Raw genomic sequence first — 20812 nt, forward strand, 5'->3', positions numbered from 1 at the left:
AGGAGATTACAAATGAAAATCAATAACGAAGACAATGGAGGGGAGGAAGGAAGAGAGAGACAAAGGCAGCAAGAGAGAAATGTGAGCTATGGTCCCTTATACAACTTGAAGGAGCACTTCTGTGATTAAAAATCTTAATTTAGGAATTTGTCCTTGCCAGGCAAATCCCTCTTAACTTCAGTTGCAAACTTGTAAATTAAGAAGAATACTTGCCTCTCTGGATTATGCCTAGATTAAACAAAGTCAAGACTGTAGTGTACTTTATGTGTCGAAAGTATGATATCGGTTTTTTATTTCTGTTGATATTCTACTACACTATAACACTGTGTTGTGAAAGAAATAATATGAATAACAATTATAGGCTACTATGTAAAACAAAAACCATACAATAATTTGGCTTTATTATCTGGAACACTTTTAGCATTTTTTTATGTTGAGCAGATTTTAAAAGACAAATCGATTCCAGAATTGGGTGTGTGTGTTGAGATTACATACGTTAAAAGTCTTCCACAAAACTGAAATTTCATCCCATTTATTCTTGGCTCACCCATGTGGGTAAAGTAACAGTAACTGGAGCGATGACACATGTTTCTGTATATATTGCTTCTTGAAACTTAGATTTCCCACATGAGGACAATAACAATATCAAAAGCTGCTCCTTATCAGATGCCCATGTGTCTTTTGAATACAGATGAAAACAGAAAGGATAAATTGGTACAGTTTCCACATGTGAGTTGCACTGATAGTCAAGCTTAAGAGGAGACTTCCTGCAAGCCATAGGTGCTGCTGCAGTTTAGGGTTAGCTTCAAGGTAACTTTCCACTATAGTGTTTTAAAACACACACACAAATATAAATATCAATAGATATCTTCATTTCACTGGTGGCTTCCAAGTGCTTGGACAGACTCCCAATGAAGCTGGCTTTGTACTAGCTTTCCTAGCTATGTGAAAGCTGGGATGAACCTCCCAGTGGCTGCCTGGCAGCTGTAGAACATTCCCTCCATCACATTCATATTGCCCCAGGTAGATTATCTGTCTTGTTCAATGTGTAAGGCAGCCAAGGCCTTTCCAGGTGATGTTCAAGAGGCCTACAGACAAAGATTGTGGAGCATAGCAGAGTCTGAGTCAGTTCCTTAGAATCTGATGGTCTTCATTTCTAGACTGGTCCATTGAGTCTCTCTCACCCTGTTTAATGAGAAGCACTTGAGTGTGCACAGGCGCAGGCACACACACACAGAGAGAGAGAGAGATTTGGGAAGGGGGTTATTTTTTAATCAAAGTATTTATAAACCACTTTTTACTCCAAACAAGGCCCCCCCAAGGCAGTTTACAAAAGTAAAACATTAAAACCAAATTTAAACATTAAATCAAATTAAGAATAGAGCAGAAAATATTTTAAAACTGGGAGGAGTAGAATCAAACCTTCACAGCAGAGTCTACCCTCCCTCAGGACTGAGTTTCACTGTGGGGCTGCTGCCACTGCCCTGACGTTGCTGCCACCCTGTCCCATCCTGGCACATGGCAGTAAAACTGCTTCCAGGAGGCAGGGTCTGCAGTGGCATACCTCCTCACCAGCCACTCCTGAAAATGAAGAAATGTGCCCTTTACTAGGGCAGCTCTGCCTGTTTAAATTTGCTGTTGCCTATTAAAATTAGCCTCACAAATTAATCAACTAGATCTAGAAAACTAAAACATGCTGCCCTACTTGTTGGCCTCCCAGAATGGGGTTTTTGTTCATAGGGGGATTAGTTTTACCATTGGGCAAGTTTACCCTCACTGCCCTTGGGCTCTTGAGCCCCAAACAGCAACTGAATTCTGTTCAAGAATTTTGCATCTTCCTGTTCCGGTACTTCTTTGTGTCTCTAGGTGATTTGTCTTTGGGCCAGGCTTCTGCTTTTGTTCTGGAGATAAAATTATCCACTCAGAGTAGATGTGTTGGTGTTTCATTAATCTCCTTTAAGGAAAAGAGTGATTAGAGGAACTGACCCACTACAGAATAGAGCTATGCGTGTTTCAGATGGCTAATGGCTCACAAACTCAGAACATTACAAATGATTACAACTTGCCTAGGCTGTAAGGAATGTTTGGACAGGCTAGAGTTTAACAATTATTTACCATTTATTGAAGCATCTATTAACTGTCAGGATTTCAGAAAATTGTTTACAAGCTATCTTGAGGCTTTCTCACATCACGTAAGGAGACCTGGATCACACACACACCCCGGGCTGATTTTATTTATAAAAGTATTTATCTACTGTCATCTCATAAAATCTCATGGGTGTGGGTGTGTATACACACATACGCAGACATATATACGCATACACAAGCACACAATAAAAGATAAAACACTATTAAAACAGTACAAAATAATCATTAAAATGATTGGCCTATAAAAGTTTTAAACAGCTCCATAGGCCTGTCAGCATAAAAAGGTCTTCAAGAGATACCTGAAACTCAAAAGCGAGGATTTCTTTTTGTGACTTCAAAAATCATAGTGCTAGCACTTAGGCAGTAGAGATGTGAGTTGGTTTTGATTGCATGGTGAGGCTTTTTGTTTTTTAATTGTACTCCTCCTGCATCTTTTTATTTTTTTAAGTAGCCCACCAAAAATACAGTAGGGCCCCACTTATACAGCGGGTTAGGGACCAGGCCCCCGCCGTAAAGCGGAACCCATAGACTATAATGGGGCCGTCGTGCAAAAATGACGCCAAAACGTTGCAAAAGAGCAAAAATCGTCTTTAAAATAGAAAACGAAAGCCGCAGCATTAGCGGAACGCCGGGAAGCAGGGCCCTTCTGTAGTACTCCAGGTCATGTGCTCTGCCTCCCCCTCCATAATGTGAGAAAACACTTCATATATTTCTGCTTCACAGTGTGATGATGTTGGGGCTTGGGATACATGTTGCTACATATTATGGAGGAGGGGGATTTGGCACAGGTAGCCCCAAGTCGCTTATAACGTACAGTTCCACCATGCCACACACAGATGTAGCAGCTGAAACTTTTTCCACCACTGATCTCCGTACCAAAAAACCCCCAAAACTCCACCTGCTAAATTTCTATATTAGGCTGTTCTTAAAAGCACAGGAATGGGGCCAATAAAGAAAAGGTGGCAAGCCAACTATCTCACCGCTTCATAGATCCGGTTAGATTAAAGGATCAGTGCTTTTCCATACTACGCCCAGGAAGAAATACCAAGCAACTGGGAGGATCTCCTCCAGCAGGGGGAAGTTGGGAGGCTCTGAATTTGCATGAAAAAAATTGTTTGCCCTGTACTTGGAGCAGAGTTGTTCAGTGTGTTGTTCTTTGTCTTTTGCAGTGCGGCAGAACTTCATGGCTTCTTCCACACCAAAAATGTGACTTATTTGGCCCTGATATTTGAGAAGGATGACTCCTTTTTGGGCCGAGAGGTGACTCTTTTGATATATGCATTATAGCAGGCTTGTAAGTAGCCACTGGCCTGGCCCCCTGCAGAAAGTCAGGATAGCCTTCAGGCAGGAAAACTTTACAGAAGTGGGTCCTTGTTCTTTTATGCCACAAATGGCTTCATGCAGGTTTGCATGAACAAGTGGGTTAAAAAAAAAAGTGGGCTGGTAATTGTAGGGAGGTATGGAAGATGTCTTGATTCCCCTCCGTGATCCATTGCAGAACTCCCTTGACACAGGCCCTCTGTAGGAATATGACCCTTCCCTTTATTTCTCAGGTATTGTTGGAAACTGGAGCCAAATTAAAACAAACTGGATCTTCTTTCCCTTTTGTAACAGAGTGGAAAAGTAGAGACAACTGCATTAAACGGACATGTTTAGCCCAAAATAGCCTAACTGCTGCTGTAACATAAGGCCCCAAATCTACCTCTTCCATTTTTAACTGACCCTTGCCTTGTGAGGTTTTCCCCTTTTCTCCCATTATGTTTGATGCCTCTTTTGGGACAAGAACCCTAACCCTATTATATTTTCTTCCCTCCCCTACAGTATAGTTATTTGGCAAAAAGGAAGGATATCCTTGAGCAGGAAGCCCAAAAAATGCTTTCTGCTTACTAGCATCTTTCATTCAAGGCTATAAGGAAGTTTTTTTATTTCTTCACAACAATGGCTTCTTTAACAGTAGCTAGAACAAATCTTTCACAAATAGTATTCTTAGAGCAAAAGTAAATTTGAATTACACAAACAATAGGATCTAGTGTGCTTGAACAAACTCCTGCTTCAATATCCCTGTAAGCTTTTCCTGATAGGCTAAGCTAGAACTTCTGGCTTTAGGCCAGACTCAGGCCAGCCAAGTCAGGAGCTCGCACAGGCCTTTGATACCAAACATACCATAAGAGATCTACTGTCCTACAACATTCTCAGCCTGGTGAGCAGTCCCATCACATGAGAACTCCCATTGAGAGTTCTGAAGCCTCCATCATAACAAGCAGACAAAGCTGGCATGCACAACTCCCTCCCTCCCTCCCTCCCAGCAGCTAACTTCCCTGGCAGGCTGGGAGGAGGAGCAGAGAATATTAGCACCTGAAAAAAGTATGAGACAAAGTGAGAGCCATTGGCTCCCGCTTCCTTGTTTATATGCACATTTTCAGTCCTTGCCTGCTTTCTCTGCCTGTTGAGGGGAGCCTTCCAAATTCAGAGCAGGCAGAGCTATCACATAGTAGGTCTAGCGGAAGTCTCTGGGAAAGAGGTGGCAAATAGGAAGGAGGATTTCACATTCCTCTAAGCTTTGCTGTCCCTACAATGGATGTTTCATTTGACTCTCCAGTCCTTAACAATTTGAAATTCAGCAAAATACTTTGGCCAACTGGTTTCAAAGGCAAGCTAGTGTTCCACCCAGTTTGGTTTATGGTTCTGTTGGAGAAGGGGGGGGAGGATAGTAGAGCGCAGCTTCTCCAGTTGGCACACCTGTGCCATTCCTGCTTTACCTGTGTAACTGTGAATCACCCACTTTCTTATATGCATATACACAGTAAGAGTATGCTGAGTGTGAGGTCGCTCATCGTCCCTTGATCTCCATTGCTGGAATGCCATAGCTTTGATGTGGATTCACCCTTATGAGCCAGAGAAGACCCAGCTTGCATGGGATGCTTTTAACATTGACCCTATCTACACATTATACTTGCTGCATGAGAGCAGCCCCAATGTGCTAGAGCTCTGTCTGTTGAGAGTTCTGGAGACTCCTCCACCATCAATAGGATGATACATCCTACTAATGCGCCCTTGTGATAGGAACTGAGGATAAGAGACAAAGCACAGATAGCAGTTCTTTAACTGGCATAAGGCTTAAAGTAGAGTTGACTAAATACTTCATTGTGCCTGCTAGGATTTAAAGACTGCACTTTAATATTGTTAAATTAAAAATTCTGATGAACTTTGAGTGAATGCTTCGAATGCTTGCAGTGGAAGATCACTCCCTGCTTCCTAATGTCCATTTAAGGTGTCATGTGTGGGTAAATACTGCCAAAGGAGCTATAGTGGGATACTTCATAGGTATTCTAGAGAGTGTTTTTCTTCCTAAGCTATTTTGGGGAGGAAGGGTGCAGGCATTAAAATCATGGCCCACTAACTAGGCCAATAATTGTATTGCTATGGCTTCTGGGTAATGAAGCAGCTTGAGAGTATTGGTGGTGTTCAGAACATAGTAGTGACCCAGTCCCTTTCCAGTGGCTTTATCCATTTTGGAGCTCTGTTCACACAACACCTGTCCTCCATTTGCAGTCAGTGCATGGAGGGGAAAGTGGGCTTGTGCCACTGGCCTCAACACCACCTGCAAGTCTGGTGGGACATCTGCAGGAGGGAGCCTTCATGTGCAGCCTGTCCAGTGATGGGGAGTCCTGTGTGATCATGGTTCCCTATTGCTATGCACACATAGATATTGTATGCACGTCGATATCTGGGGTGAGCCCGATGGCAGCTGTCTCTTTCCTTCCCCACATCTTGAGCATATGCACATGTGGTAGTGGTGGGAAGAGTCATACAACCAGGGCTTAGGTGAAATGGCAAAGGTGGAGAAGATGGTCTTGATACAAGAATAGCGCGGATGTTATCGGGGAAGATTTAGTGCATGGTTGAGGAACCTGCGTTCCTCCAGATGTTGATGGACTACAGCTTCCATCATCCCTGATCATTATTTACGCTAGTTGAGGCTGAAGGGAATTGGAGTCTAACAATATCTGGAGAGCCACAGGTTAAGGGATAGTTAGCAGCACAAAATAGGGGTGGGCGTAGACAGATACTTCTGAAAGAAACAGATTTTTGAGGTAACGATTTAGAGGAGAAGAAAAAAGTGTCTCACTGCATCCAGCTGTAAAAATCTGACTTCATCCATAGCACTAATGAGTGTAATATCTGCTTTTAGGTAACGCTGGACATGCTGCAGTATGAGAACATTGCAGTGAGGCGAGTCATCAAGAGCAATGAAGAGCTAGTGAAGAGCTTCAATGTCACCACCTTCCCTTCTGGCTTCCTCCTTGTCAAGAATGGTTCTTGCAGCAGCATCCCTGTGTGAGTTGCTGCTCTTTTCATAACTTACCTGCTTATATAGCAATATTTTTAGAGTGCACAAATTCTCTAATGATCCATGTTCATTTTTTTTAAAAGTCCAAAGATGACAACAGCAAATTTTATCATGCGGTCACAGATCTGGTTAAAAAAAAATTCCAAAGAAATAAGTACTTAATTATTCCAGTTATACAGCCTGGAAAATGAGGCTCAGAAGTGATTGCTAATTAAAGGTTATTCCAAAGGAATCAGCATGAAGTTCATTAGGTATGTGTGGCTGTGAAAATATTTATTTCAGGGGGACTTGCATAGCACTGCTAAGAACATAAGAAGAGCCTGCTGGATCAGGCCAGTGGCCCATCTAGTCCAGCATCCTGTTCTCACAGTGGCCGACCAGGTGCCTGGGGGAAGCCCGCAAGCAGGACCCGAGTGCAAGAACACTCTCCCCTCCTGAGGCTTCCGGCAACTGGTTTTCAGAAGCATGCTGCCTCTGACTAGGGTGGCAGAGCTGCGCAAACCCCATAGAAATGAATGGGGGTTTTATTTAATGGATTTTATGTGCTGTGTCTGAGGATACTGGAACTCTGAACTCAAAAGATCCTGAATTTTATCATCACAATAAAGCTAAATTCTACAACTACAATCAATTATGCTTATCAGACAAGTTTGCATAAGTGTAACTAATTAACGTGGTAAGCTGCATTGTTGGTTGGTGTGTGTGTGTTTTAAGGACATGTTGGGAGTACAAGCCCTGGAGATCATAGGGAAGGGACTAGGGTGAATGGGCAAGCACTTGTGGCTGTGTTTTGCTGTCCTGGCCTTAACCTTCTGCCGTTAATGAAACTACTAGGTTCTTTGATAGTGCGCCTCACCTCTGGCTCTTATGCTTGGGACAAATGTTGGTGGGGGTGGGAATCCTGCTTGGTCAGTTCTGTGTGTAGGGGGCAAGGGCAGGGGCAGAGCAGATGAACAAACACGCCATTGCCTAGGATTGCATGGCATCCCAATTAACCCCTCCAGGGAATTTCCACCCAATCACTACCTGATTTTAATTTTGTCGGGGGAAAATGTTCCATATATTTTCAGGTTCAATAAGTATGAAAGTTAGAAATTTGTGGAAGGTTTTTTATATTCAGGATGCTTTTGAGATTTTAATAACTTTGTGTGTGGGAGCTCACATTTGGTCAAAGCAATCAAAGCTGTCCAGACTCCTAGATAGCCTCTTTCATAAGCCATCTTTGTGGTAAGATGTCAGCCTTGGTTGTGGAGGCTGGTGGCTCTGATGTCAGTGGGGCAGTGAATCCACTCTGGGTTTTAGTCTGAACTGTCAAGGAACTGTCCAAGGTGCTTTCATTTCGTTCATATATTTTGGGAAAAGCTTTCAGCATCTTGGACACCCCCTTGAAAGTTTGGACTAAAATCAGGAGCGGAATCACTGCCCCACTGACATTGGAGCCAGCAGCCTCTGCTGCGCGTTGATCTCTGAAGCTCAACTCCAGTACGGATGGGCAGGCCTCTGACAACTGCATTGCCAAAGGCTGTTTTTAGCCAGATGCTTGGGTGTGTGAGTGCTTGTCAGAACACATGGGCTGGGCTGGGCTCTGCATGGCAGAATCTCCATTGGAGGGCGGATCCTGTTGTATCTGAGGCCAGGAACATGAATAGCTCCTTTGGGTGTTGCTTGAGTATAAATGTCTCCTAGGGATGAAACCAATTAATATGAAGGCCTTCTCGGTTTTTAGAAGGTGTGGATGTGTCTTGAATGTTCCTGTCTAAAGCATCAGGAGTGCAGCTGTTGCAGACAGGCAGCTTGACTAGATAATTGTATGCCTGCCATTCTGTCTGCATGTGAAACCTGCAGAGTTCTCTAAAGCTTGAGGCCTTGGAAAGCTACTGCTGTGCTTGGCTGTAGGAAGCTGCCTTATACTGAGTCAGGCGGTTAGCCCATCTAGCGCAGTATCGTCTATGCTGGCTGTGCCTTTCCAGGGTTTCAGGCAGGAGTCTTTCCCAGCCCTGCCTTGAGATGCCAGTGATTGAACCTGGGACCTTCTGTCTGCAAAACATGTGCTGTCTCATTGAGCCACAATCCCTCCTGAACTAGAGGTGGCTGTATGAGGCAGGGTTTTATAACATGCTTGTTACCCTGGTGGCCTTTGTAGCCAACACCTGTAGCCAAGAACCTTTCATTTTCTGATGCGAGTTGCTATCTTTTGCCTTCGTGAACTGCACATTCTAAGACTCTACCTAGCCTGTAAGTGAGGTTTTATTTGATTTTTACGTTATTTTGAAACATTGAAGACAATAGAGCATGGTATTCCAACCTGGCAAGCGATCAACTCTGCTTCCTGATCCCCCCTCACCCAGCTGCTCCGCTCCTCAGCATGCTTCTCTAATTGCAGAAAAGTTCATTAGGAGCCAGACAATGGCTAGTTCTGAGATGCTGGCAAGGAACAATAAAACCCGTGCTTGGACCCTCTGGTGGGTTCCTACTACTGAATAGCGCATGAAATAACAAGCAGATGGTCTCTCCCCCCCCACCCTCCACACTGTTTGATTGATGTACACCTGGCAGTGAAGGCATTAGTGTGACAGGCAAAGGGGCATGTTGGTACTGTAAGGAAGAGTCTTAGAGAGGTGACGGTACCACTCACTCCTGTGCCAATGAGGAAGAAGCCTATTCCACACCTGTTGTAGCTGGATTCCTAAATGGTGCATGTGGGATTTGCAAGCCCTCTCTTAAGAGCCAATCAGGGAGGCAGCGAGCTGCCCTTCAGGGCGTCATCTTCGTTTTCTCATGCCAGCTTCATCCAACAGGAGAGCCATTGTTTTCCTTGCTGCAGAGCTGGTGGAGGGGAAAATTGTTTGTGACGATGCCGTCCCCTGACCATCTGCTTACAGGGAGGCGTCAGGCTGAGAAAGCAGACGGTAAAGTGACTGCTCCTGGCTGTGCTTGCATCAGGGCTTTGTTGCTTGCAGTATCACTTCCCATACTGGTGTGAAACTTTCTGCTCCTTTCGCTGCACTTTGGGTAGCAGGGAGAGCCAGCTTTTTCCATTAGGATATTCAGAGTTTCCACCTTATACTTTGGGCCACTTTGTCTAAAAACAGGTGTATGGCTCCGGCTGGGCCTGTTCCCTATTTCATCCCATGTAGAGGATGCGATTGAAAGGGGAGGGGCTGTAACTCGGTGACAGAGCATCTGCCTTGCATGCAGAAGGTCCCCAGTTCAATCCCTGGCATCTCCAATTAGGACTGGGAGAGACTCCTGCCTGAAACCCTGTTGCTGCCAGTCAGGGTGAAGAGTACTGAGCTAGATGGCCCCATGCTGTGACAGCGTAGAGCAGCTTCATATGTTGCTATGATTTCATGAGAAATCAGGTAAAACAGAGAGAGAGAGAGACTAAAATCCAAAAGGGTGGAAAGGAAGTACAGCGTTGGAGTCCAGCAATCTCTGGCAGGCCGCAGGTTCTCCATCTCTCGTGTAAAAGCAGCTGACATGTGGAGAATGGAGGGTGAAGGAATTGGCACAGAATTCCGAGTGGGCAGGCTCATAGAAGGTAATACAGAAGACTAAAGCGAGGCCTGCTGGTGCAGTACTATTAAGGCTGGATAGGCCAGCCCTCTGACATCCACAGTTCTCACCTGCTGCTTCTCTGACTGTACTGATGACTTTTTCAGCAGCAAGTATGGAAGCAAATTATAGTGATATAACTTATTTTGGAGCAATTCGGGGTTTTGTTGGCCCCAAATCTAAAACTTTCTTTTTGTTAATGAAGCCCTGCATATGTCTATCTAGATAAAAATGTAAACGAATATTCCCTCCCACCTGCATGTCGCTCATACTGCCTGCCACTGCCCACCTTGACAAGCAGGCAAGGCGGCAGCCGGGGGGGGGGGCTGATCGGTGCACTGCACAGCCGCAGAAGCATTTATCCAGAGGAGGCAGCAGTGCAGGGCAGGGAGACAGAATCCCCCCAATATATATTAATGATGTAAGGAAGGGTGGCTCTTTTGGTTTTCCTTTGCATGTGAGTTCAGTATATTTCCTGAAGGGCAGCATAAGATCAGCTAAAAGGTTATAAGTACTTCTTGTCTCAGGTGTGTCTCTCCTCATCTTCCTTCACAGGCATGTTGACTCAAGACCTCTGTACACAGACTTCTTGAAGAGGCTACCTGGAGTCTTTAAAGGAGACTCCTTCAAACCCACTGTGCCACCAAGCGTAGGACCACTTACTACCCCTGTGCCCTGGAGGGTGGCAGACAGGTGAGAACCAACCTCGCTGCTCCCAGTTCTTCTGCCCTTTCTTCTCATTCAGTGCTACTTATATTGTTCTTACAGCAGCTTCATAGACCGGTCAGTGATTGTAAGCGGCAAAGCTGACACAACTTTAGGAGTTGATGGCTTGTGAAGGCCCTGTCAGGGTTCAACATCACCATTCCATTGACCCCATTAGTGGATGCCCCTTATTTTATACTACAGAAGAGAGAAAGTGGTTGTGTGGTAGCCCTAATTTTTGATAGCTTGCTCCTTAGTCACCAAAAAAAGGCAGGTGATGCATGAAGAATGGAAAGCCTTAATCCAAGCTTCCAGGACAAAAAATTCGCAGCGTTTCTGGGGGATTGTTTCTGGCTCTATGAGACCACTAAATTCAGCCCCCTGCCACATTTCTCCATATCTATGGGAAAAATATTTCTCTGATTGCAGTGAGACTGTAGATGTGGATCTTTCTGATAAACCAACAAATCTCCCCACATGGCCACCAGTAACTCAAAAAGAAATTGCCATTCTGATTGCCTGTTTGAAATCCGGCAAAGCCCCTGGTTCCGATAATATTCTCCCTGAATTGCTGAAAGCCCACCAAGTTTGGTGGGTCCCTCTCCTTGCAAATTTCTTTACTTTAATCAACACCTCGGGTTGCATTCCTGAGTCATGGCTTGAATCCATAGTAATCCCCATATTCAAAAAAGGGAACCATGAGGACCCTGAAAACTACCGTCCAATTAGCCTCCTTTCCATCATCGGTAAACTGTATGCCTGTTATTTAAAAGGGAAACTTTCTTCCTGGCTAGAAGAGGAAAACATTCTCGGGAGGGAGCAGGCAGCTTTCAGGAAAGGGAGGTCTGGGATAGAGCATTGTGTGATCCTAAATCACTTAGCCGAAAAATATAAGAACCGTTGGGGAAATGGTCTGTTCGTTGCTTTTGTTGATTTGAAATCGGCCTTTGACTCTATCCCCAGGGAGTTACTATGGGCAAAATTTGCTAAATCTAAAATTGACAAGAGACTCCTTTTTCTAATTAGTCGACTGCATCATCACACTTTTCTTCGTGTTAGGTGTAGTCATGAAGGACACCTCACAAATCCTATCAATACAACAAAAGGAGTTAGACAGGGTTGCATTCTTGCCCCTCTATTATTCAATTTTTTTATGAATGATTTGTCTCATTACTGTCACTCCCCGGATTTTCACCCCCCAAAACTAGCGAACCTGCACTGTCCATTGCTATTGTATGCAGACGACGCTGTTCTCTTATCGGTTTCTAAAGTTGGTCTCAAACGCCTAATTAGATCTTTTATGAGTTACTGTCACGAAAACAAATTGATTATAAATTTCTCTAAAACTAAGATATTAGCTTTTGCCAAACACTCTCCTCCTCATGAATGGATAATCGATTCCCACAAAATTGAACAGGTTTCCCATTTTAAATACCTTGGGTTATTATTTCACTCATCACTGTCCTGGACTCCCCATATTAGAGGAGCCATTTCTACTGCTCGAAATTCAGCTCATGGCATCCGAAGGTTCTTCTTCACTAAAGGAGGACAATATATCCCGGCAGCCATTAAGGTTTTTAGATCTAAAACTATTTCCCAACTTCTTTACGGGGTACCTTTATGGATTGGCGCTTTTAACCCCTCAATGGAGGCAGTTTTATCCCTATTTCTTAGACAAATCCTAGGTGTTCCTAGATGTGTTCCATCGGCGGTCCTCAGGTTAGAAACTGGTCTAGCTTCGCTTAAGTCCCAAGTCTGGAAGGCTGCCCTAAATTTTTGGCTTAAAATGTCATATGAAAATTCTTCTGGCTACCTGCCTTTACTCTGGGGAAGATCCCTTCATCTCAACATGGGCCCAAACGTATACAAACTATCTTGTAAGTATTGGCCTTTCAGATGAACATCTGGCGTCTCAGGATTTAAAGTCAGCTAAGCTTTCAATCCTGACCCGCATTAGTGACATGGACTTCCCAAGTTCCATCACCGCTGCCACTTCGACCTGTTCCCCTATTCATTTTGGTTTAAGTTTTGCGCCACTACTCAGTGTCCCCTATTTGGAATACCTCACGATCCCTAAATATCGTCTAGCCTTTATGAAGGCTAGATTCAACTGTCTCAACTCCGCCCTATTAGAAGGGAGATTCCAGCGCATTCCTTATGCAAATCGCTTATGTCCATGTGGTGTTAACGGCATAGAAACCTTATTTCACGTCGTCTTTGAATGTTTTTTATATGATGATATTCGTTCTAAATTTATAACTCCTATTATAAATAAATTTCCTTACAAACCACTTGACCGCTTACTTTTTTATCTTCTGTCTGCGGCTAGCAGGGATACTACCTTGCTAGTAGCTAAATACATTTTTGCGGCCCAATCAGCTCGGAGGGTATTCACCCCTCCAGATGTTCCCATTTCTCCATAGTCTTATAACTGTTTTATTGTTCCATTGTTTTTACCGTTTTTATTATGAGTGTTTTTGCCACGCTATGTAACTGTTTTACCGTTATTTTATGATTGTATCTTCGTACTTTTGTATAATTGTTCATAGCGTTATATGTGAATGTTCTGGTCTATGACCGTAACAATAAAGATGATGATGATAGCTTGCTCCAGAAGTTTTTCATTAAGTTGTAAGATGACTATCAAATTCATTCCTTAAACAACAACAACTTCTAGGCCAGGAGAAGATGGCATTTTTCTTAACTCAGCCTGTGAGGGGATTCTGATGGGCAGGCCAGAGTTTTTTAGTGAAATAAGTAGCAAAGGCACCAAGCAAGGCTTGTGGCATTTTAAAGACTAACATCAGTTTTGGAATAAGCCGTCTGTGGTCTGAAGGCACATGAGGCCAGCTCCCTGCTGAAGCTAAGCAGGGTCAGGTCTGGTCAGTGCCTGGACGGGAGAGCGCCTGGGAACCAGATGTAAGCCACCTTGGGACTGACGGGGTGGCTTCCTGGAGCTTAGCAAAGACTGTGGATGACTTAGTGTCCGCTGTCAGTTTAACCAGAGGCCCACCCTGAAGAGGTAATGGTAGATAGTGGGCTACGGTCCCTTTTTCCCTTTTCCAAAGTGGGTTGCTGCAATTCTGTGGCTACAGTTGATGCCAGCTCCGCCTACCTTTGGCTCTGAGTTGACATCTGTTGGACCAAACAAAGAGCTGGATTTAGCCAAAGGGCCACAAGTTGTTGATTCCTCCGGTGTAAGTTGTGTGGCTGCAGTATTGAGCAGGCTTTCTCTCTCTTTTGTGTCCAATTTTCTGGCACAGGAAAAAATTGTACATGGCTGATGTGGAGTCTGCAGTGCTTTACACCCTACGGATGGAGGCAGCCCGATTCCTCTCCCTTGACAAAGAGCGCCTCTCTGCGCTGAAGCAATATGTGGCTGTATTGGTCAAGGTGAGCTTTTATGAAGTCTTTCATCCTGGAGGACTTTAAGTCCCACCTCTTCCTCTTCTTCCCCATCCACCTTAGCTTCTACAAATACACTTGCCTCCCTCTTGTAGCAGTGACTCTGTTTTTTAAAAGTTGTGTGAAAGCTGTTCATCTTATTCTGGATCTTTCCATTCTTAAAAAGTCACATGTGAGCTATTAAATTTCCACTTTTCTCAAAAGACAAAAACAATAACTTTAACTGTTATTAAAGCAGTCTGCTTTGAGGGGTGGGGGAATGATTTTTGAAAGGGAGTTTTACCTGTGAGTTTCCATAATGTGTATGGTAGTTGAGCCTACAGGTACCGATAGAAAAGGTCTAAGAAACGAGGGAGCTGGATTCCTCTAGCCTCTGATAACTTACAATGAGTATCTTTAAGGTGGGGTTAGGAGAGAGGGGGAATTCCATGCCCATGCCCAGAATTGCTTGCTATACAATATCTTTTAGCCATAAAATACACATAGTGTATTGTAGTGGTTAAGGTGCTGGACCATGACCTGGGAGACCAGGGTTTGAATCCCCACATAGCCATGAAGCTCATTGGGTGACCTTGGGCCAGTCACTGCCTCTCAGCCTCATGAAAACCCTCTTCATAGGGTCACCATAAGTCGGAATCGACTTGAAGGCAGTACATTAATTTTTTTATAAAATATTCATGTTGGGGCTAGCAGGCCTCTAGTGCTATATATAGCACAGCAAGGGAAGCACTATATAGCCCTGTGGTGGGGTGGGGAAGAGACAGACACCGTCTCTCAGCCTGACCTATCTCATGGGTTGGAGTAAGAATAAAATGGAGAGGGGGGACTATTTGCACCACCTGGAGCAACTTGGAGGAAAGGTGGGATATAAACGCAATAATAAATAAATAAACACATTTCAGCTGCAGGATGTGGACCCCACCCTAAGCCAACCTGCTGAGCTTTTAAAAAATATATAGTCGTCGTCGTAGTAGTAATGATAATAAAAGCAGCAATGTGGTAGTGGTGGGGATGCTAGATTGTGAAAACAAGGGTGGATAGATTGAGGAGGGGGGTTAGTGCTTTTAGGCTTTGGGGTGATTATTGGAACTGATGACTTGGTCAGCATGCACTTGCGGAATGAGAGTGGAGCAGAAGGTAGATCAGCACGCATGCACACACACACACACACACACACAAACACACCTGTCCCTCCTGCAAGCATCTGCAGGTATGCATGCATTTGGGCACGTGGGAGGGGGGACGCCCCGAACTGCCACAGCATCTTGGAAAGAGAGGTTGGGAGGCCAGAGTGTAGGTGGAAGAAAGGGGGGATGCTGGCACACACCCTTAGCCTCAGAGATGGGGGGCGAGCAAATCCTGAGCTTCCTCACTGCTCCTTGGTTCCGTCTGGGCTGAAGACGAGATCTGGGTGGCCTCGCAAATAAGAATAATTTTTTAAAGGAGATGGTAGCAAAGCAGGAGTCAAGAAAGGCAGGCAGGCTGGCTGTCAGGAAGGAAAGGGGAAAGCAGCCTTTTCTTGCAGCTTTGCTTCTTTCTGCTTCATGAAAAGCCCTCTCCTTTTGTTCTGAGTAAGGGTATCGTCAGCAGTGCGAGGGGAGTCTGTGATAGTAATGTCCTCTTCATCCTGGTAGCTCCACTCTCAGCCTCCTTTGGCATCTACCTTATGTTTTATAGGCAGAGGCCTGCCCTTGGCACGCCTGAAAGATGCTCTGGTGCTTCAGCAAAAGTCCTCCCCTCATTTAGAGCAAGGGGGAGGTGTCGTCTGCAGTGGCAGTGGAGAGGAGACAGTGTCCAGGAAGTGGAGACTTTTTAAAATAAATAAATAATAATAATAATTACTGTTTGTGGCCCCCTGTGGATTACTTCGTGGGCCCCCTGGGAGCCATGGCTCCATGTTGGGAACCACTGCATTATAAATTAGATTCATATACATCCTCAGATGCAGCATTTGGCAGGAAGGTGTTGCAGAGAGGAGAAAGGACATAGTAAGGGAGCAGAGGAATCCCATCCTGAACAAACAGCTTACTGCTCTGGTATATCCTATTCACAGAATGCATCCTCACATAATCAGGCAAAAATGGAAATTGGTACTTACTGTGAATTGGAGGTTGCTGATTGTGCTGGGATGCATTCAGCCCTCCCTTACTATTCCTCTGCTGTATTGGAGTCTTTGGTTTGTGTCTAGGGGAGCTCAGATATAGGGCTGCCGCCTCTGCCTTACATACCACACATGATGTTTAGCTTGTCTTGTCTGTTTTATTGTTAGAGTGTGATGGCCAATGGTCTGTTGTCAGTCCTTCTATTTTCTTTTTCCTTGCCATGTTTAAATGGTGCTGTACGTAGTTTCGGTTAACACAATCTCCATGTTGGGAGTTGCAGCGCGAGGACTGAGGAGTTGCCCTGCTGTGTCAGTTTTTGTTCTGAAGAGTGGGATGACTCCCTCCTCCCTCTTTCTCAAACACTGCCACCTAGTGTCTGCCAGCAGGAATCGTTATGTTTTTGAGGAAGTAGCAAGCCTTGTGAGATCTCAGACCATTGCATGATGATCAGCCAGAAGGGTACTCCAACAGTGAGGATACAATACACACATAGAGAGAAAAGAAACAGCACAAAAAGCAATGTGAAAAAACATGAAAAAGCCATACTTTAAAAAGAATACTACTTCCTCAAGAATAAAAATGCAAAAGACATATTCCATGTTTGTTTGTTTGTTTATTTATTTATTTAATTTGTATCCCAGCAGGAGCCCAGGGCAGCAAACAAAGCGCTAAAAACACTTTAAAACGTCATAAAAACAGATCTTAAAATACATTAAAACAAAACAGCGTTAAAAACATTTTAAAAAAACTTTTTAAAAGGGTTAAAAACATTATTAAAAAAACATAATAAGCAATTCTAACACAGATGCAGACTGGGATAGGTCTCAACCTAAAAGGCTTGTTGAAAGAGGAAAGTCTTCAAAAAGCGCTGAAAAGATGCAGAGACGGCACTTTTTATTAAGTGTTTTATTCAATAAACACTTAACAGTGAAAACAGAAAAACTCTATAGGAATAGAAAATTCAAAATGAGCAAAACAGCATAACAATCATCCTGGAAAACCACCTTACAGTCACACATTTTCACCATGTGGGTTCTGATGGTCTGTTCTCCAGGCCCTACTTCCTAGAGAACAGCTTATCAGATTGGATGTACCAAAGCGTCCAGAGATTAGGGAGGGAGGCTGTCCAAGGCTGAATATCAAACAAAATTATAAATGCAAACAGAATTTCTCAGGATTGAATGGTAACATGCTGCAACACAAAATTATTGTTAAGTTTTCTGCTTATATTTTAGTAGAGTAAGGCTGAGTTGGATCTCTTCTGTTGTACATATTACTTGTGTATTTTAGTTTGTTTTATCCTTGTTTTTATCTTTGCTTTTAATATTCTTGTAAGTCATTGTGAGTTTCACTTTCCTGAAAAAAGTGACTGATACATATACTAAAAAATAAAAATAATATAGTGCAGAATTTGGAGATCTGAGAACTTTAGCTTCCATCTTTTAAAAGAAAGAAGGAAAAAGGTTTCTAGACATCATGTTCTGTGGGCTTCAGTATTTGGGAAGTAGAATTTCTGGCATACATTCTCCTTCCATGACCTTCAGTCTTGTTTCAATACACATCTCCACAACCTTTCAGTTACCTACCCCCTTGTTTCCCTACGCCACCAAAGCTGCTTCCCATGAAATTACAATCTGGATGGTTTCAGTTATGAGCAGCCTGGGCTGTGAAAAGAATGTCAAAAGCGTAACAAAACCAAGAAAGAATCATGTGGCACCTGAAAGACTAAAAAAATATTGTTACAATAAGTGGGATCAAAATGTCATAACATATAAGAGGTACAAGCTGTGACATTTCTTTGCAAAGCTCAAAATCCTAGCTCAGGTATATTTTGTTTCTATTTGAGCTTGGTTACAGACTGTACCTCTTGCTGTGACATTCTCTTTTGGTGCGAATGCTTTCAGATTTTTCACTCTTTGTGCCTGTGTGTGAACCTTACAGAGGTGCAAGGGTGCCCCTTTTCAACATTCTGCCGTTTTACAGGATGAAAAGTTGATTTGTCATAAAATTACAAATGATTTGTCTTAGTAGTGTGTAATTTGAGAAAAAGAATTTACCTGCAAAGAGGGATAATCAGCCCAAAATTCAGGGGAGAAATAATGAAAAATAGCTCAGTAGCTATAGCCTTCACAATGTTTGTGCCCCTGGCTTTGCCAACCCAAAGCAAAATTTCACTCTCTCCTTCCCATTTTAGAGTATGTCACATATTTCTGGGATATTGCAGTGGTCTTCTCTGCAGTCCTTGGTGAAAATATTGTGTGTGTGGTTTCAGTTCTCCCATGAGAGCCCAAATAGTACACTACTTGGCTCTTTCCAGTTATGAAGCAAAATGGGACGAAGAAATGTGCTGGCAGATCTAGCTTGTCTCTGATTTGGCTGATTGAATTTTCAAAAGTGGAGCCTTGTCAAAGAAAAACAGGTGCTGAGAAAGAATCTCACCCATCAAGTCATGTGTCTCTATTCTCCCCTATATACACTGTCACTACCAATGAATGCCATTCTCTCTAACCCAGAGAAAAGCATAAACGAAATCAGGATGCAGTTAGGTATCCACTGCCTCTATAGTGTCCTGAGCAACAGTGTCTCTCAGATCTGCAAAGTTAGAGGATTGGGGCTGAAAGACGGAAGTGTGGAGGGCATGGAAGCTAAGTTTTGTTTTTGTTGTACACCGCCCAGAGAGCTAATGCTAGTCGGGCGGTATAAAAATCTAATAAAAGAAATAAATAAGTTGTCAGTGCTCATGATATGGGAGCCTGTAGAACATGGTGCAGAAGTGAAGACCAGTGGTTTAACAATTTCTAAGCTTTTTAGCGGATGAGCGCAGTTGTGAGCTTTACCTCTTCTCTTAAGCAGAGGATGGGAACTTGTCGCCCTCCACATATTACTGGACTCCCAACTCCCCAACATTCTTGACCATTGGCCATGATGGATGGGACGGATGGGAAATGGTCCAACAACATTTGGAGGGCAGCAGGTTCCCCATCTTAAAACCAAGGGAGGTTTTGGCCCTAGAAAATATGCATATATATCCGCTAGCTGAAGATATCACTTCATTCGTCTGCTGAAGTAAGCTGTAGTCCACAAAAGCTTATACCACAATACATTTTTTAGCCTGTAAAGTGCTGTAAGACTCTTGGTTGGTTTTTATTTATTTATTATTTTATAACAGACTGACAAAGCTACTGTTCTGGAAAAGCATAGCAGGTTTGAAAATAACAGTTTTGTGCCCAATACAAGGTGTGCTGCAAGATACAGCCACTAGATGGAGCAGTCATACTAGGATCCAACTATTTAATTGTGGCTCTTGAATTTTTGTCCTATCCAATCGGTTTCCCCACCACCACCTATATACATCCTTTAAAGTTTGGCTGCTGTGCATCTATCAGCAATCTAAAGATTTGGGGGATCCATAGATTTGCTTCTGTAAGGTCCCAGGTTCAAGCCTGACATCACTACTTAAAAAGATATTTGGGTAGCCGGGGGAGGGGGGACGACGACACACTAACACGATGTCTGAGACCCTCGGAGGGCGGTTGCCAGTCTAATGACACTAATCTAGCTAGCTAGATCTCTCTTAGTTTCTGTATAAGGCAACTTTGTATGCTTATTCATATGACCCAGTGTGTGAATGGAGCAAAATCTTTAGCGATATGGAAAGTGTTCAGTCCTCATCTATACTCTTCCTGCAGAGTATTTTAGGAAAGGAATCAAGAAACAGTGTATTTCCCAGGGTTTTTTTTTTTACAAGAATTGCATTGGAAGTTAAGAGCTGCTCTCAGTAATTGGGTGGCATAGCAGGGGTGTCTGTAGAGCCTCCATTAATAAGAGAGGACTCTTAAACCTCTTTCCCTTTTATCTATCCTCCCAGTCAATTTTCCTATTTCCTTTACTTCCCCCCGCCCCCCGTTCAACCTGTCATTTTCCCACTTTCTGTCTGTCTTCTTGTGACATGACTCGTTCCTCTACATCTCTCTCTCGTCTCTCCAGCCTCCCTCCCTCCACCACTCCTGTGAACGTGTGTAGCTCTGTGGCCCCCTCTCCCTGGAGTGCTTGTGGTTTTAAAGTGCTGATGCTAATCGGATTTGAGTTGACTTATTGTCAAAGTAGCTTTACCTGTTCCTTGGAGACTATTTTGGAGTTACAATCAAGATTTGGATCTTGGCTGTTGGCCCGCAGGGGCCGGCTTGTTTGCTATGGCAGCATCTTGAATACAAATGAATAAAAGGATCTCCTGGTATTAACAAGCAGCTGCTTAGATAAATTTGGACAGGAATTCCCACATTGCCCATAGGAAAGCAGCAGACCAGATAGCATATGGAGCTCCTCCATGTTTTCTGCATCCCAGCTTCAAGTGATTCCAGCTTCCAGCATTTGGACAGGTAGTAGCAAATACTTGGAGCAGTAGGCAGGCAGTTGAGAAATGCAGAAGGGTAGGGTAGTGGCTTCCCCAAATGATTAGTTGCAGCAGCCATTCGGAAGTATATAGTAGGCAGTGGCACAGGATTAGCTCTCCAGGCTCACCAGATTCCTAGGACTAGAAGGATTT

At 43.7% G+C, this 20812-nt stretch overlaps 1 protein-coding gene across 1 annotated transcript in view; it reads left to right on the top strand.

Moving 5' to 3' along the window:
• QSOX1 (quiescin sulfhydryl oxidase 1) overlaps positions 1–20812 on the top strand; it is an 89143-nt gene that overhangs the window by 50694 nt on the left and 17637 nt on the right. Inside the window, exons 5-8 of the mRNA XM_061634252.1 lie at positions 3318–3408; positions 6341–6486; positions 10610–10747; positions 14023–14152. Coding sequence (XP_061490236.1) covers positions 3318–3408; positions 6341–6486; positions 10610–10747; positions 14023–14152 — 505 coding nt within the window. The remainder of the gene's footprint in view (positions 1–3317; positions 3409–6340; positions 6487–10609; positions 10748–14022; positions 14153–20812) is intronic.

The sequence above is a fragment of the Rhineura floridana genome, chromosome 6 (genome assembly GCF_030035675.1).
Source record: "Rhineura floridana isolate rRhiFlo1 chromosome 6, rRhiFlo1.hap2, whole genome shotgun sequence".
Taxonomy (NCBI): domain Eukaryota; kingdom Metazoa; phylum Chordata; class Lepidosauria; order Squamata; family Rhineuridae; genus Rhineura; species Rhineura floridana.